The sequence below is a fragment of the Lathyrus oleraceus genome, chromosome 1 (genome assembly GCF_024323335.1).
Source record: "Lathyrus oleraceus cultivar Zhongwan6 chromosome 1, CAAS_Psat_ZW6_1.0, whole genome shotgun sequence".
In the NCBI taxonomy this organism is placed as follows: Eukaryota; Viridiplantae; Streptophyta; class Magnoliopsida; order Fabales; family Fabaceae; genus Lathyrus; species Lathyrus oleraceus.
This window is the reverse complement of record NC_066579.1, coordinates 426,098,781-426,117,141: the sequence shown is the minus strand read 5'-3', so window position 1 is coordinate 426,117,141 and position 18,361 is coordinate 426,098,781. Positions and strand designations below refer to the sequence as shown.

The 18,361-nt window shown below is 34.2% G+C and overlaps 1 protein-coding gene across 2 annotated transcripts; it reads right to left on the bottom strand.

Moving 5' to 3' along the window:
* Window positions 1–376: 376 nt before the first annotated feature.
* LOC127079173 (uncharacterized) lies at window positions 377–14,992 on the bottom strand. Of its 2 annotated transcripts, none has more exons than XM_051019597.1 (15): window positions 14,713–14,992; window positions 14,482–14,584; window positions 13,862–13,951; window positions 13,588–13,634; window positions 12,718–12,775; window positions 12,423–12,536; window positions 12,097–12,204; window positions 11,060–11,156; window positions 9,558–9,646; window positions 8,572–8,671; window positions 8,145–8,233; window positions 7,615–7,713; window positions 7,219–7,433; window positions 6,822–7,029; window positions 377–800 (listed from the first exon to the last, which is right to left on the bottom strand). In XM_051019597.1, the coding sequence occupies exons 2-15, from the start codon at window positions 14,561–14,563 to the stop codon at window positions 748–750; spliced, it is 1,449 nt and encodes a 482-aa protein (XP_050875554.1). In that variant the 5' UTR covers window positions 14,564–14,584; window positions 14,713–14,992; the 3' UTR covers window positions 377–747. The 2 variants fall into 2 exon arrangements, with proteins under 2 accessions (XP_050875554.1, XP_050875559.1); XM_051019602.1 differs by having other exon boundaries at window positions 13,862–13,948.
* Window positions 14,993–18,361: the final 3,369 nt, after the last annotated feature.

Sequence of the window (18,361 nt, the reverse complement as noted above, 5' to 3'; positions counted from 1 at the left end):
AATTAAAGTGTTTATCGGTTAGTAAAGGAGTAAAACCTAATGGCAAGTACTTTTGAAGCTGATAAAATTGCTTGTTAAACAGCTTAATTAAGCACTTACTATAAGGTTAGGATCTAACTATACGAACATATTCTTTACTAGATATGGATAATCTGCATTTACAAACAATAATCACTATCCATACCTGCACTTACTATGTTTGTTCAGAGAGAGATCCTCCTGCTCGACTGTGTACTTGGGATATGATTTTCAGAATCTTAGAAAAGGCAACATATAATTTGTAATAGAACTAACATAGTATTTAATAATCCTGTGATCCTGGGTTAAATCACATAATGTAGGTTATCTTAAGAATACATTGTAAAAAAACTAGACATACAAATTTACAAGTATGAATTAATCCAACTCTATCAATAACTTTGATCATATTGACAACTGAACCCAAAACTCTATATCCTTCACTATCAGCTATTCTTTGACAATTGGTATATTAGTTAAGAATAGCTAAAGAAAAGATAAAGTACCCTTGCTTGCCGGAGGTAGCAATAAAAAGACGAAATTCGAACTTAGACTAAAAATTTCCTTAATTTTCATACGCTATATAATGAAAGCTTTCATTTACAAATCGTATGACAGGATAAACAATTTGACTAATGTGCTTTATAAGCTTCAAAAAAGGAGCTAGCCTAACCTCAATGTACTGGTTACCTGTACATTCACCTATCCAAAATTTTCCAACCAAGGGTACTAGATAACAGGAACACTCCCATTTGGCTGTTGCAGGGTTTCCAGGCGATTTCCTACAAAACAAACACAACATGCTTATCGGAAACTTATTCACATACTCATAAATCATAATAGCCTAATGCAAAAACTAAAAATCATTGTAACATTTTGATGGAAACCCGTACCATATAGAGAAATATAATAGAAATAATTTAATGTTATCGATGATAGAATAGGTAGTTCAACAGAAAGGCACACAGCACTCGCAATCTTGACATAAATAGAATAAAAGATAAAAGGTTCCTATCTAAGAATCTTGACAGTCTTGGTCTCTGCCCTCCAAGAATTCGAGAGCTTGATCTCTCCCTTCCAAATAAACTCTTCTAATTTTCTGGATAATCCATCTAACTTACAATTTTCTCATTTTATTCGCTCCAAATAACTACTCAATAACTTCTACTAAATATTAATATTAAAAACAGTAACTGCTAATAAAAAAATGACTGTCTGATAGAATAGAACAGCCAAATTCAGTTTTGGTTCCTAATAATTCTTAAGGTCTAACACATTTTTGGTTGCCTCTTTTCAAAGCATGCATTTAAGAACAAATTGTATATAGTAGGGAAGCATCAAAATGCCGTGAAAGCCACCAGCAGAGACATTCATTTAATGATTTCTGAATTTTCTTAATTTAGCATATACTATCCTTGCCACATGTTGGCTTAGTATAGTATTTAAACCAAAATAGAACATAAATAACATATTACAGTTATGGTTTTTGGTCTGGGATCGAGTTACAGTCCTACCGACGGTAGATCCTTTCCTTCGACCTATGGTAAAACAAAAGCAGATTATTGATGATTTTGATTCTCAACCTAAATGCCTTCAAATAAGCTTCTAGGAGAAAGAGACCGGATTATAAGATTAATATATAACTTTTTCCTAAAATTATTATCATTTTTAATAGAAAATTTTTGTTCTTATCCTAAATATACCCAAACTCATACTTAAAAATTATGTTATGCTAAATAATTAAAATAAATGAAAAATAAATTCTAATCATCATAACTAATGCTAATCAGCAGAATTAAAGATCTTCCTTTTTTTGATATTGCTTTCCCACAAATGCATCCATATCATCCCTTCATCTTTCGGCGATGAGCGTGTCCTCAAGCTCAAAGTTGGGATAAGCCTTGCAAAACTTATCAAAAAGTTCCCATGTTGCATCCAGATGGAATATATCCTTCCCATTCGCATGGGACAAAGGATTCTCTACTTCCTCTATTTAACCGACTTTCATAAAATATGTGGGTTAGGCCTAACTTATCCCCTACAAAACTAATTTGTAAGGTGAAACTTATCCCCACTTATAAACACAACACAAGCCATTATCTCTAAGCAGTGTGGGACTAAATTCACGCCTTCAAACCCAACAAAATGAAGGTGTTGGAGGCTGCAATGAAGACAAGTCTGTTAAGAGTCCTACATCGGATAATATATGGCCTGAACATGTGTTTATAAGTGGAGTCAGTCCTCACTCTACCAACCGATTTTGTAGGGTTGAGTTAGACCCAACTACATTTCTTAACATGGTATCAGAGCCTGGTTTAAGACCCGGTGGGCCACCTATTATGGTTTCCACTATCGGGCCACCCACCATTTATTTCCACACTCCAGTTGTCTAGTCCTGAGCGTGACGGGGTATATTAAGAGTCTCACATTGGATAATATATGGTTTGAACATGTGTTTATAAGTGGGGGCAATCCTCACTCTACCAACCGGTTTTGTAGAGTTGAGTTAGGCCCAACCACATTTCTTAACAAAGTCAAATGTCACAATTTATGCAACTAGGGGAGGATCCCAATGAAGGCGGAAATTCCAATGTTCTGACTTATTAAACACAACACGGGTCATATATCTAAACAATGTGAGATTAAATTCACCCCTTCAAACTCAACACAATGCAGGTGTACTCAACACAATGCAGGTGTTGGAGGCTGCAATGAAGGTAAATCAAATGCCACAATTTAAGCAACTACATGCGGACCGCAAAGAAGGCAGAAATTCCAACATATTGCAAAATAGTGGTTTAGGATAGCATGACAACCATTGTTGAAGGTTATACTCATACAATCCTATGTGGTAAGCATTCATTTTGAGCACTTCAGTTGGTGTTCAAATGCTCGAGCCATATTGATAGCAACTTTAAGATTTTTTGGTTGTTGAAGTTCAATGTCTACCCTCAATTCATCGATTAACCCATCAATAAATAAGTCCACTTGTTCTATAGGCTTAAGATCATGGGTTCTAGCAAATAAGGTTTGAAATTGGCAATGACAATCTTCCATGGATTTAGTTTGCTCAAGGTTGGCGAGATCCCTCGATGGATTATTGCTCATTTATGGTCCAAACTTAATATGCCAACATTCCTTGAAGCGTTCCCACATCATCTCAGGTTCTTCTTCCATTTGATCTAACTATAATTGCACTTCTCCTATTAGAAGAAACAACGCTGCTAAGGGTTTAATCGGTTCGATTTGGACCGTTTGTAAAAAATTGTCTGAATCGATGGTATCTCTGTCGGTTTGGTTTGGTTTTTAGTGTTTTTTAAAAATGAAACCAAACCAAACTAACTGATTTGGTTCGGTTTGATTTGGTTTGATTGATCGATTTACAACATTTTTTTCTAAACATTTATATTATTTACTATCATGTTTTTCAGTGTATTTTATGCTATTATCTTTTTTCAAATAATACATTTCATATAATATATTTCATACTCTACATTTTAAACAACTTACAAGTTGTTCTTAATCCATACGAAGCATTGACATAATTTTCATACGTCATGAAATAAGTTCACTATCGAATACAAAAGTTGGCACTTTGCATGAGAAGATTGAGAAAGGATTTGAAAGTTTATCAAATAAAACACAACAATAAAAACAAAAGGTTTCAATAAACATAAATTAACATGTTTCACACCTCAAACACACATCAAAACTATTTTGAAACAAGACTATAAGGATGTTCGTTGGAGAAAAAACAAAAAAGGTAAAAAAAAAATGAAAACTAACGAAGAGAACTTGAACATGAATAAGGCAACCATAACTTATAAGAACGACGGTGGCGAGAGATACAATGGTGACAGGTAGCCAGAGTAGTAGTTTGGTGAGAGCAAGTTTTTATAACTTATGGCTTTTATTTTTTATGTTTGGAGTTTGATTTTGACTACATATTTTGTTCAAAGAAAGGTAATGTAAAAAAAAAGATGGAGAAGTATTGGACCGTTACAAAAATTTGGGTTTAATAATGAGTTAAATAAAAGATTAAGTAGATATTTATAATCATCGATTTGGCGATTCCTAATAATTAAAACCGAGAACCGAACCAAACCACTTCGGTTTTAATTGGTTTGGTTCGATTTTTGAACCGAACCAAAAACAATTGGATTCTTTCCGGTTTGGTTTGGTTTGAATATCGATTTAATTGGTTTTTTCTGATCCACTTACACCCCAAACGCTGCTAAACCAACTTTGTCTCTTTCATCAATCCTTCGTTTATATAAAAATTGTCTCGGCTCCTCAGCCACCCCAATGAGTCCCTTGTTCTTATGGTAGGAAAAATTCCAATTTAAATTGTAAAATCCCACAAGTATGCGATTAGGATTACCCTCACTGATTATGAGTATACACAATCCTAATTTGGTAGATTCAAGTAGAATTTCGCCTATTAAATTGGTAATGAACCGAACCAACTCTAAAATAATTTGAGACTCAATTTGATAACTAACTCATTGAAATTGGTTCATGAACCAAATATGTTGAATTTGAGTTCAAAATTAAATTCGTAAAATAAACGAGTTGAACTTAAACTATATATAATAGTTCGACTATTTTGGTTCATGAACCAGCTAAACTTTCTTATACTCTCCTCTTCGCATATATATTAGAGTGCTCCAACACTTATGAGATGCATCTAAGAATTTTGAGAAGTTATCTTTGTTACGGAAAATTGATCATTGAGTCATATAAATTATATGGCCTTTAGTTAAAATTTGATTTTTTTTTCAATTAATTTTTTAGGTCTATTTAATTTGAGGTATCGAGTCGGACCGAGTTTAAGCTATTGAATTGAACCGAGTTGTTCGTGAACTTTAGTCCAATCGAGTTTGAATTTGAAAAAAGTTCGTGAGGAATTTGAGTTTCGAGTTAATCCAATTCTTATTGAATCAAGCCGAACTAAACCAAATTTGGCTCTGCTCGACTCATTACCAACCCTACCTCTTGTTAATCTTTGAATTGTGTAATCTTACGATACGATCTTTGAAATGTTGATGCCATAATGCTTATAAATGAATTTAATTTTATATAAATATTTGAAGTGTAATTTAAGATTTTAATTATCTTGTGAGTTATGAATTTAAATTTACACAAGTATTTCAAATGATTTAAAGTTTTCTTTTTCTTACTAATGTCAATTTATATGCATATATACAAGTCTCAAAATTTGGGTTAGGCCTAACTCAACCTTACAAAACTGGTTTGTAAGAAGAGGATTACCCCATTTATAAATCCAACATAGACCATATCTCTAAGCAATGTGGGATTAAATCCACCCCTTCAATGTTAACACAATGAAGGTGTTAGGAGCTGTAACGAGGCAAGTCAAAGTACCGCAATTAAGGCGACTAGGGACGATCGCAAATTAAAGTGGAAAGTCCAACACACACCCTCACACTTGGGCCTCAATGAGACCGAAGCGTTGGCGATGTGGGAAGCCCAACAATGGATCTAGGATAGACTCAGATACCATCTCAAAATTTGGATTGGGTCTAACTCAACCTTACAAAACCGATTTTTAAGGTGAGGATTACCCCATTTATAAACACAACATAGGTCATATCTCTAAGAAATTTGGGACTAAATCCACCCCTTCAATGCCAACACAACGAAGGTGTTAAGGAGCTGCAACGAGACAAGCCAAAGTGTTGTAACTAAGGCGACTAGGGGCGTACCGCAATTAAGACGGAAAGTCCAACAAAAAGTTTTAGAATTTTGCATAATATTACAATTAGTGTTTCGATTCCACGATTTATGATAGTACTTCCCTTTCCCAATTTTGCATAAAATCTCGATTTTAACTAGATTGCATTCCATCATAGGTGGGATTGAGAAATTCCATCTTGGAATATTGGGGAATCAAGTCTCGCCTCATCTGCGAGTTGTTTTCATCTTCCTGACTATTATTGTTGCCACTACTACTTCTTGCATCTTGAAGTATCTTGGAGAGGTTAGCTACTGGCTCTTTTAGAAAAGATTGTTTGGCCGTCATCTGTTCAATGAAATTCTTCATGATTGATGTTAAATTCATGTCGCCATGTTGGCTCGTGATACCAAATTGTTATGATCGTTGGTTAGGAACGTTTCCGTTGACTCAGTCCTAGACATAGTAGAACCTTTCCTTCAACCTATGGGAAAGGCGGACGTGGACTGGTCCTCTTCTTGAATTCACAAGTTTTCTTATAATAATTATTGATGAATTTTATTCTTAATATGAATGCCTTTAAATAGGCAGGCATTTAGTAGAAAAAGAGTCTGATTTATTAGGCTAATAATCCACTTTTTCCTAAAATTACTATCATTTAAATGATAATATCCAATTTAATAGAAAAAATCTATTCTATGTTCTAACCCTATTTTATCCTAAAAATACTGAAATTCAAATTTAAAAGTTTTGTTAGCCTAACTTATTAAAAATAAATAAATTATAATCGGCATAAATAAAATCCTAATCAGCAAAACTAGAAATCTCCCTATTCTGAATACCTTTAAATAGGCTTAGGGTAGAAAAGGAGTTCTGATTATTAGGTTAATAACTAACTTTTCCGTAAAATTAGTATCATTTAAATTAAATGATTAAATGATAATACCCTATTTAATAGGAAAAATCTGTTATAATCTTAAATCTTATCCTAAAAATAAAATGTAAATAAAATAATAAGTCCTAATCTGCATAACTAATTCTAATCAGAATAATCAGAGATCTTCCTTCACTGATACTGTTTTCCCACAAATGTATCTATATCATTTACCTGTGTTGGTTGGAAAAGAATAAGCCTTTGGAAGAAAACTGCCTCTAGTTAAACCAACATGAGTAGCTGCAGACCTTGAAACGTTGTCAAGAAAAAACTGATTTGACAAGCCATCACTAGGCACGCCTCCTGCTTTAAGCAAGCAAACTTCTGAGCTTTTTGCAAGAATATCATCAGAATTTTTGGTGTACATCATTCCCAAGTGGCTCTGTTTTACAAATAAATAATGAGTCAGTTTTTGGTCATTTGTATGGAACTTAATTTTTTAAGTGGAAAGGAGAGAAGGAATGACATGCAATTCTTTTAAAATTCAAATAGAAAGTTGTAGCCTTCCAGCAGAACTACATACAAGATATGTAACATAGGTTGCAAGACTTAAAATCTAAACACAAATCACCTCCTTGTTGACCACATTTTCCATTTGCTCAAATGAAGGGTCCACCTGAGACAAACCTTGCAATGCAACCATCTCTTCATTTGATGTCTTTGGACACTCAACATCAGCACGTACTTCCTCGCTCAAGCTCTCAAAGTACATATGACGAATAGCGGCACGCAGTCGATTAGTCCTTTGAGAATAATATATCTTCGTAGCAAGGGGTGCGGGAAAATCTAAACCAGCAAAAAAACATGCAAGTGTTGAACCAACACCAGAGAGTGAAAAATTATATTAGAACTACTCAAAACTGAAGAACTGAAGGAAATAAGTATTTGAGGGACGAGCTTTCATTCCACAAGAGTTGCAAATAAGGTTAAGACTTGTTTAATTGAAAAAGTATCTTGGTTTTTATACCATTATTCTTCATGTATTGGCGTTGCATATGGACTTGCTGACCATTTTTATGGAAGGGATCTCCAGGTTCCGATACAATCTCTTCAGTCATATCTTTCCCTAAATGGAATCAGGAAGAAGAATTGGGGTTATTCTTTCCAGTGTCCAGAAAATACGAACTTAATAAGTACAGAACTAATATTTTTCTTTTAAACTCAATTTTCATACTTGACGCTATGGATACATTTATCGGAGAATAACAACTTTGGGCCCACATGTAGAGGAAATGCTTGTATCCAATCTTAAACTCAATTTTCATATTTGACGCTATGGATTTGACATGTGTTCAAAGTATTACATGTGCCCATGTTTTAGCATGTCTTAAACAATGAGATATGACGGGGGGAAAAGTTAATAAATTGTTTGTACTTCAAGTACAGCAATTATTTCTTCAAGTGATAATTCAATAGCCAAAATCTATTAGAAAACTTTCACTCTGGTGAGTCCAGCAAGAACACATGACTTCAGCACACAAACTTTGGGATACTTACGAGTGGTTCCATTAGTCAAACTTGCAGCCTTTGACACTCCAGACTCTGTTCCATGCTCTTCTATTGCAGCTACATATGTGCTTGCCATCCTGCATCAGACACTACAGATTCAGAACAAATTTACTTGAAAACGGAAAGAAGAAACATTGAACTCCAAACCTAACTCCATAGTAATACTCAAGATTATTATGGAAATATCCTGGGAGCAAATGATTAACACTTTGAGAAGCTCAAAGACTTGACTAAGAAGAAACTTCTTACTAGCTTTGCCAATAATTTTCATTATAATAGTAAATTATTTTTAAAGGTAGAGGAAAGAAATGCAGATATTCAACACGATAAAAGAATTCGAATTTGAATTCATTTTCTATTGCTATTAAAATTATTCCAACTGCAGGATATATCTGGATGAACTAAGAAGGCGTACAATTTATGACGTTTTGTTGGAGGATACATTACTGAAGCTTGGAGAACTCTACTCCCACTAGTAACTCCAGTATCATCCAACATAGATGCCGGCGCTGCATCTACAAAAGTTGAGAATTCAAATTGATCAGAACATCAATATTATGCATAACAAAGACGACACCCAGAAAGTAAGACTCCTGAAAATAATTGTGAGATACACCCAACCATTTTATAAAGAAAACACGGCCATCTTACAGAGATATATGATAGAAAAAAAGTTAGTAATTTTTTTGTAAATCTGAGATATCATGTCGTTAGCCAATTCTTCTAGAAAAAGATCATGGTGGTGAGTCAATAGCATGACTTCAGCACACAAAATAGGACACTCGCGAATAATTTGATCAGTAACACTCACAGTGTTTGTCACACAAGAATGTTCTGTGGCTTTCTAGAATAGCAAGACATGTATATGTTCAAGTAGTTTCTCAATAAAAATTTGTATATATGCTTCAGTGGCCAGGAATGAAGAATTTTACAAGTATGAAACTAATCTCTAATTCTTAAACTTTTAACTCAATTTTCACATTCAATGTCATGGATAAATTTATTGGAAATTTGCAACTTTGGGAACGCATGGAAAGAAACATACTTATAAGCAATATTAAATTTATGAATGCTGAACAACTTGATTTGATCAAACTCGTAAAAGTATTACTTTCTTGAAAAGTAAATTTTAATTTTAATACTACCTCTTAGTTATTATTCATATTTAAGAAATTTCTGGCATGAAATGTGTCTAAAGCTTACATGCTATGTTTTGTAAATACAAGCCTGTGTTTTAGCATGTAAAAAACAATATATGGTGAATAAAAAAGTTAATAATTGTATTTCAAGTACGGCAATTATTTCTTCAAATAACAATTCATTAGCCAAAATCTATAGAAAACATTCATCCAGCCCAGGCGAGTCCAGCAAGAACAAATAAATTCAACACACAACACTTACGAGTGGTTCCATTTGTTAAACTCGCAGCTTTTGACACTCCAGTCTCTGTTCCATGCTCATCTATTACAGATATATGTGTGCTTGTCTTCCTGCGTCAGACATTATACATTCAGAACAAATTTACTTGATAACAGAAAGAAGAAATTGAAGAAACATTATACAACAAACAACAATCAAGTCTAATCACACTAAGTGGGATCGGCTACATGGATCAAATTTCGCCATAATGTTACCATGTTTCTTTCCAATTCGTTAATCTCAAGATCTTTTTTAATAGTTTCTCCTATAACTTTTCTAGGTCTTTCTCTACCTCTAATTATTTGACTACTCTCCATCTGATCTACTCTCCTTACAACAGAATTTATAGGTCTTCTCTCTACATGCTCAGACTACCTAAGTCTATTTTCCACCATCTTTTCTATAATAGGTTTTACCTCAACACCCTCTCTAATATTGTAATTTCTAAAATCTTATATCATCTAGTCTTACCATACATCCAACGCAATATCCTCATCTCTATTACAATTACTTTATTCTCTTGTTGATTCTTAACCATCCAACATTTTGTCCTGTACAACATCGCAAGTCTTACGGTTGTCCAATAAAAATTTTCCTTCTACTTGAGCGGTACTTTTCTATCACATAAAATCCCTGAGGCTCTCCTCAATTTTAGCCACCCGATTTGAATTCAGTAGTCTACATCCCTTCTATTTCTCCATCATTTTGTATTACGGATCCAAGATATTTAAACCGCCCGACTTATGGAATGACATGGTCTCCAACTTTCACCACTAAGTTAGAAACGCCTCTTCTTTTACTGCCACATACTCTGTCTTACTTCTGCTTAAGCGAAATCCATGTGTTTCTAAGTCTCGTCTCCAAGTCTCAAATCTCATTTAAATCCTCCTTCGAATCTTCGAGTAGGACTATATCATCTCAAAAAAGCATACATTTCAGTGTTAACTCTTGGATGTGTTTCGTGAGTACATCCAAAATTAAGGTAGGTGCTTAGGGTTGAACCTTTGTGCAATCCTATTGTAATGGGAAAGTCGTTTGTCTCTCCCCTCTGGGTTCGCACATTAGTTGATACCCGTTCATACATATCTTGGATAGTTCGAATATAGGCAATCCTAACCCCTTTCTTCCCTAGAGCTTTCTACAAAAACATCTTTGGGCACTCTAAAACATCTTTGGACGCTCTATCATACGCCTTCTCTAAATCAATGAAAATGTGCAAGTCAATTGAATTCCAAAAATAACTCCATAGTAATGAAAATTAGGAACAGATGATTATCAAACACTTTGAGCCCAAGCCCAAATACTTTATTATTGAGAAACCTAGCTATAGTTTTGCAGTTTTCTATATAAAATAGTAAATACTTTTAAATGGAAGGGAAAGAAATGCAGGTATTCAACAGGATGAAAGAACTTGAATTCATTTTCTATTGCTATTAAAATTACTCAAACTACAAGATACATCTGGATGAACTAAGAAAGCATACAATTTATTATGTTTCGTGGGAGGATACATTACTGAAGCTTGGAGAACTCTATTTCCACAACTAACTCCAGTATCATCCAACATAGAAGCAGCTGCATCTACAAAAGTTGAGAATTCAAATTGATCAGAACATCCAAAACAGGGAAATTGTGGGACAATTTTCTGTATATTAATTCAAATGCTACTCTGGAACAGAGTTGCAATTCACATTTACAACTTAATAGAAAACTGGCATAAAGTACAAACATAGAAAGACATGGATCAGTTTGGATCTCTCAATTCCCAAATGTTCTTCTCTCCCAATAACCACTTAATAACTTCCCGATATCATAAACTCTCCCTTATCTTCTCCTATTTATTCAAAATATACACACAAAATTAACAAAACGTTACTGCTCCTAATAATATAATAACTGCCCACTAAACTACCCCTAAAAATATAATAACTGCCACTAAGCTACTCCTAATAATAAAATAACTGCCAGTTAAAAAAATCATAGGACCGATTTTAGGAGCACACATGTATAATAATAGGGGAGAGGCTTTTTTAATTTTTATAAGCTAATAGAGACTGATTTTAGTTTGATAAAAATTATCATTCAGGGCAACGCTAATGTTTTTTCTTAAAACTCGGTATCCGGCCCTAGGACCGACTAATCCAAGGGTGACGAATCCCACCGCCCACTTGTGGGGGACCCATTTAAAGCCAGAGAATGGACTGACCCATCACAGGAATCGCGGGCATCTGGTGGGATTCAAAACCGAGACCTTGAGAGGAGCACACTCTCAGCTCTCAAGGCTTCACCAACAGACCAACCCCGGGGAGGGCGTTCGGAGTGAAAGCCAACAAAGAAGTTAAAGAATTCACATTAGTTGACTGAAAATTCTGAATAACACCAAGAAGCAATTATTTGTCCAACAATAAATTGACAAATTAATTAAACCTTCGAAAAATTTCTTCAAATAGGAATTTTGGTTAAGAGAAGTGAGGACCAAAGATTTATGTCAACTTATTGCACTAAACGAGAAAACTTTTACCTTTAACATCATTTGAAAAGGAAGTCCCTCTGATTTGACTGTTCAAGTGGGACTGTGACACAACAGTGTCAATATTATCCAACGACTCAGACTTTCTCCGCTTCCCAGCTGCAGGAATTGATTATGAAGGGTTACAAGGCTCGAAAATTTAATTTACAAAAACCTATCACTAAGATGCATTCAGAAAAACAAAACAACTTCCATTGAAGAGGAAATCACAATCGATAATTCATAACTACAAATTTCAAAATTTGTGATTATTATAATGTAGTAATACTATCATCAAAACTTGGCAAGCAACTAATTAATTAGCATTTTGTGGATACCTGCAGATGAAGCTGGTAACTTTTTCTTATCATTCCTTGGAGGTTTTCGATTCCTTGTGTTGCCATTAAGCTCCAGCCCAGTTTGTACTGTGAGCTTTAATGATCTACAAAGTTCTGATAAAATGGAGAAAAATAAGGAGGTAAAAATGAGAAAGATTCAATGTTTAGTACCTTCCAAAGCAAGGGAAAATAAAAATATTATGAGACAGCCATGCGGTAATCTGTTCTAAACCTCAAATATCACACAAATAAGGACCAGGAAGTTATAAAACTAGTAGAAGAAAGGCTACCAGACCTGCATGAGCAGCAAATTGGCTGTCCTTGATTGGTTTCTTGCAAGTGTTGCATCGTACCTCAAAAAGAATACAAACAATCAGTTAAATGAATTGATTCAAGATTATATTTCATGTAGATAATATCTGCAGACGAAGAAATTCCACAATTTAGAAACTAACTATAAAACAGATGCTGCTTCCAACAACCTATTGGGAGCCACTAATCCCTTGTGTCGTGATGAATAGACCATCCTTTTAGTATGTAAGAAGGTTAAGTTCACTGATGCTTTTGAACAAAAATAAAAACAAAATGCATCCGCACAAAATAACACTCAACTCTACATTTAGCAGTTGCATATTAGAGAAACATTCAAAAGTAAAAATCAAGCAAGAGGTTGAAAGGCTACAGCCCAGAATGCCTACTGGACATCTTAAACTTAAGAAATCAATTATAGATTAAATCAAGGATTACAAATAAAATAATTGTATAATCTCACAAAATATTTAAACTTTAAAGAGTTCACTTATATGCCAAGCCAGGGTAATGACTCAAAGTCAAACTGTATCTAAAAACTCTAGGATAAGGTATGTACTCTGCTTCAACTCATACATTGCAAAAGCACACAACACTGGCTATATAATCATCCTATTCACCGCAAATATCATATGAATTGCAAATAGGGACATATCGTGATGGATAGAATTTAAAACAAAGCCTAATGAAAAAATCATTATATTAAAAGACTAAACTGAAATGTTCAAGTTAAGTATCCTAATTCACGAGCATAAGGAAACCATATGAAAGGTTCAACAAAGGCCCTTGGGAAGAAGCACATTAATACTAGTAAACTAGCACACAGAATAAAGTATAAAAAGAAAGCAAACCTTACCAGCTTCAAGGGATCAGTCATGGGTCTCTCACCAAAAACATGCATATCTGTAATATAGAAAATGTAAGCAGCAGTTTAAATATCAAAATATAATATAGATTGTACCTGAATTTGTAGTCTTAAACCACCCCATAACAAAAAAAAAAAAATATTTAGTAATATTCACATTCATTCTGCTAAAAATCAAAACCCTGAATTAAATAAAATGTAAGAAAGAACAACAAATTAATATCCAATGGAAACTATTCACCAAAGAGAAAGAGAGCAAGACAACCTTCTTCGCTAAGCAAATTCGCTTCATCTGCCTCACGCAGTTGTCTATAAATATACGCAGCAGCTGATTTCTGCCGAGCATAGTCATCTTCTAAAGGCCATGCATGCACAAACAAGTTATATGAATCAAAATTTGAAAATTAACTTCCATAAATTAAAAACATAAACAGAAATACATTTTGATAAACATATGTTAATAATAAATAACAGGCTTAAACATGCAGCTGATTCCTAAAGCAAGAGTCTAGATTTAATCCCTGTACAAATATTTTTTGTTTTTAGTCCTTACAAATATAACACCATGCAAAATTTATTCATATTAAAATTGATCCTTATACTATGTACACGATTTGATTTTAATCCCTTAAAAAATAGAGATTAAAATGAATATTACAATGCTCAATTATAATTAATATGAACAAATTATGCATAGACTAAAATAAAATATCAAAGACCAAAAACTAAAAGTATATATTTGAAATGACTATAAGTAAAAAACAACAGTATATTTGGGGGACTAAAATCATCATATTCAAACCTAAATAATATTAAATGATTTCATTTCACAAAACAATGTCAGAATAATCATACATAACACTGAGAAAATCTAAGAGGCAATACCTGCTACAGTTTGAGAGAAACCTCCAGCGGCCATAGGCCTCGGCATAGCCTCCATTCTACCACTTCCAGTAGAGCGTGTCATTGAGAGGGAAAAACGGTAAACCTACAACGATGATCGTAGCATTACACAAAATCAATACAATGAGTGATAGCAAGCGATGTGAATGCGGAATAGGAAAAACGAAATGTCGCAAAATAAAATAAGGATTGTATGAAAGGGAAGAACGTTACCTCAGCGAGAAAGCGGAGAGAACCCTAGAAGAAAGTGAAAATAGTGGAATTGGATTGAATTGGGAATGGAGATGATCAGAGAGAAATGCGTAAAGAGAAAATGCAGAGGAGGTTTCAGCAATGGTGGAAGAGAAAAGGTTGAGAAGAAGATGATGACGTGGATTTAGCTTTGATTTTGTTTTGGGTAATATGGGTAGAGGAGAGATAATGTGATTCTTTTCTCTCTTCTCTTCTCCGAAGAGAAGGGGAAAAATAAAAGCTTTTGAGTGGCGAGTTCAGTCTTGATATATTCATATGCAACAATTCACTCATATAGTACACAACTCTACCATATTTTTAAAAATAATTTTATAAAAAAAAAATTAAAATATTTTTTAAAAAAAAATATTTTAATATATTATTGAATATTAAAATATAACGCATTCGGCCAACGGCACAAGTTCAACGAAGATTATCCAATATATATTCAACACACATGAGATTGAAGGTGTATTTTTTTAATCTATACTTTTTACTGGAGATTAACACCATCGATTCAGAGTCGTCTATCTTTGATCAACACTAATTATGATTTCCTAACGGAACAGTGGCGTCGTCTGTGTGAATTGACTTCTGATTTCCGCAAAATTTCATAGATGGATCGTCATCAATCCAGAATCGATCTCTACCGGAACCACCAAGAGATAGAGACAGACGCCTCATACATCACATCACACTGAAGAGATTTGTTAAATCTTTTTACTGGAGATCAACACCATTGATTCAGAGTCGTCTATCTTTGATCAACACTAATTATGATTTCCTAACGGAACAGTGGTGTCGTCTGTGTGAATTGACTTCTGATTCCCGCAAAATTTCACAGATAGATCGTCATCAATCCAAAATCGATCTCTACCGGAATCACCAAGAGATAGAGACAAACGCCCCATACATCACACTAAAGAGATTTGTTAAATCTTTTAATCCAAATCCACCCCAATTGTCTGTCATCGATGAGATTCGCAATGTAGTGACATCCAACATAGATTTGTCACTGAAACACCTCTTCCAACAAATGTTAATACCAAACTGCAAAGCGAAGATTGACCGGAAATAGGATGCCTAGATCGCAAGAAGATAAATTGAGTCCCGAACACGGGGTTACCACTAGTGATAGTGGCCATCATCGTCGATTGCACCCTCACATGATTCCTCGTAAACGACAGGAGGTCATGTAACGTCCTTTACACCAACATACTATAGCAATTAGGTTTCCACCAACTATATATTTAATCCATGTATTGACGGATATCTACTGACATTCAACAATTCGGTAACTCTTCCTTATGGAATAATATATCTGACATTGTCGTTCGGAGAAGGGTCGAGCAAGAGAAAGGTAACCTTCGGCTTCCTAATAACTCCATGTAGGAGTGAGCGCCTTTAGTGTTATCCTTGGAAGATCCTTCTTAGCAAAGTTAGATGTTGTGGCTTTGTCGATCCACCTAAAGGTAACGTATCACACGAGTGAATGATAGACTATCATAATTAATGTAGACCTTGAGGGGTCAAGGCGTATAAAAGAGGTCATCCTTAAAGATTTTCTCGCTTCTTCAGCGGTGACGGGAGAAAGTCTTTAGAAAGTCAATATGTTCGATTATAGATGTGCACGAAGATGTTATTAGGTCTATGTTGGACGATGATTTTGAAGTTGTTCATATGATAATCCTTCTCGGTTGATGAAGATATGATATGAGTTTCCCTCTGAAGTAAAGTTTGCGCTAATCAAATGTCTTTTTGTTGTTTGGGTGATGTATGTCTACTATTTTGCTGTATTGGTGTCATTGATTAATTAATTATCATGGATTTGATTAATTATGGCAGAATTATTATCGTTGATTGGCAATTGCCTTACTTACCTATTGTTGTTCATATGTAACAATGGTGTGAGATGCGTATGGTATTTTTTTATGTTGTTACATGATGAGAATATGATTAACATTGTTGTGAAATACATGATTATATGGTGATTAATTATGTATTATTGGTGTGCACTATTGTTATTATTGGTGGATAGTAGTTCAGAAGGGGGATTATTATTGTGTCAATGCATGTTATTTATGGTTAGAAAGGGGGTCGTAAGCATTATTATTGTTGTTGTATTGATTTATATAGACATGCATCATTGCGTCGTGTAGTTGAAAAATGTGTGTTTGCTAGTCCATAAGGGATGGACTAGTGGCATGTCCCAAGCTCAAAAGGGGGACTTGGAGCTTAGAAGGAGGGACCCGGTTCTAGAGATAAACATATGTTGAGTTGGTACAACATGCATAAGTGTCGCGTTGTGTCGTGAGTCGTATTTCATATTATGTGCATATTGTTGTGAATGGGTGTGAGATCATGGTGATGTTGACAGTGTATTGGATGTATGACATGTTGTGTATTTCCATATCTTTGCATTCTTTACACCTTTCATATCAAAGTTTATTTCTCACCCATCTGCTTAATGTTATCCACCATGGACATATCGCATATACTCAAGAGTAGAGTTGTTGTAGTGTGTGGAAGGTGGCTTGTTGGAGTTATTCTTCGTTTTTAGTTTTCACTTTATCTTTATTTAGTGGTTCTAGTGCTCTGATCTTATAACATCGGAAATAGGGAGTTTGTTGTATTTTTAAGTTAATATTGAATTTGATTTTTTAAAGTTTAATACTTTATTTATGAAGTTTGATACTTTATTGTTTTGAAATGATTTTTCGTTACATGTTGTTGCATGTTTTGATGAGTTTTGAAAAGATTATCGTTAGTGACACCTTAAATTGTTGAGTAATTTTTTTTATATAAGTTTCGGGATTTATGGTGTTTCACATAGTGGCTACAATGAAAGACAATGATGTGATAATTTGACAACTATACAACAGGGTGTATAAGGCAAGATTGACATGTCAGTATGCTATTAAAGGTCCATACACGAAAATGCAATCTTTGTTGACCTTAATCCATGATTAGAAGTACATGTGTTGGAGCATAAACTGGGAGGAACCAATGTTATTGTTGATATATTCTTTACACATCTTGGTTCTATTAAACTATTGAATAAGTTTCATTTGGTCTTGATCTTTGATTGCATGTACAAAACCAACAAGTAATAGTTCCCACCACTTGAAAATATTGGTTTTACGTCAACCAAGTCAAATTTATTGGTTGGGTTTTCCTACTTGGAACATGAAAGGGATGTAAATTCACACGAGTACTAGAAAAGAAGAAGGTGTTGTTCACATCCGAGGAGTCGCTTTCTAAGGTCATGGTGATAGATAGGGAACTTGCCCCAATGAATGTCATTAAAGTTGTTTTCCCATCCTAATTCCACCTCCTGAGTGTATTCAATGTTTAAAAAATTATTATTTTGAAGTGCAAGGAGTACGTTGAGGATAATAGGTAAAAGCATGTTATAGATATATGGAACAATCATGTATTAAAACAGGGTGTTTGAGTTTGAACAAGACTAATAAGTGGTTTTCGCATCATTATTTCTAATTTTTTTCTCTTAGAACTTTATCGTATTTTGATTGTTTTACTTCTATTTACCATGTTTTACGCTTTGGTTGTGTGTTTTTGATATTTTAAGGGCCTAAAAAACATCAAAGACAAAGAGGGCTAAAAAACAAGC

Coding starts and splice junctions, on each gene's coding strand:
- LOC127079173 (XM_051019597.1), bottom strand. CDS start 14,563: ATGACACGCTCTACTGGAAGTGGTAGAATGGAGGCTATGCCGAGGCCT. Junction 12,205..12,422: donor GTTACCAGCTTCATCTGCAG/GTATCCACAAAA, acceptor CAATTCCTGCAG/CTGGGAAGCGGAGAAAGTCT. Junction 11,157..12,096: donor CTTTTCAAATGATGTTAAAG/GTAAAAGTTTTC, acceptor CAACTTTTGTAG/ATGCAGCTGCTTCTATGTTG.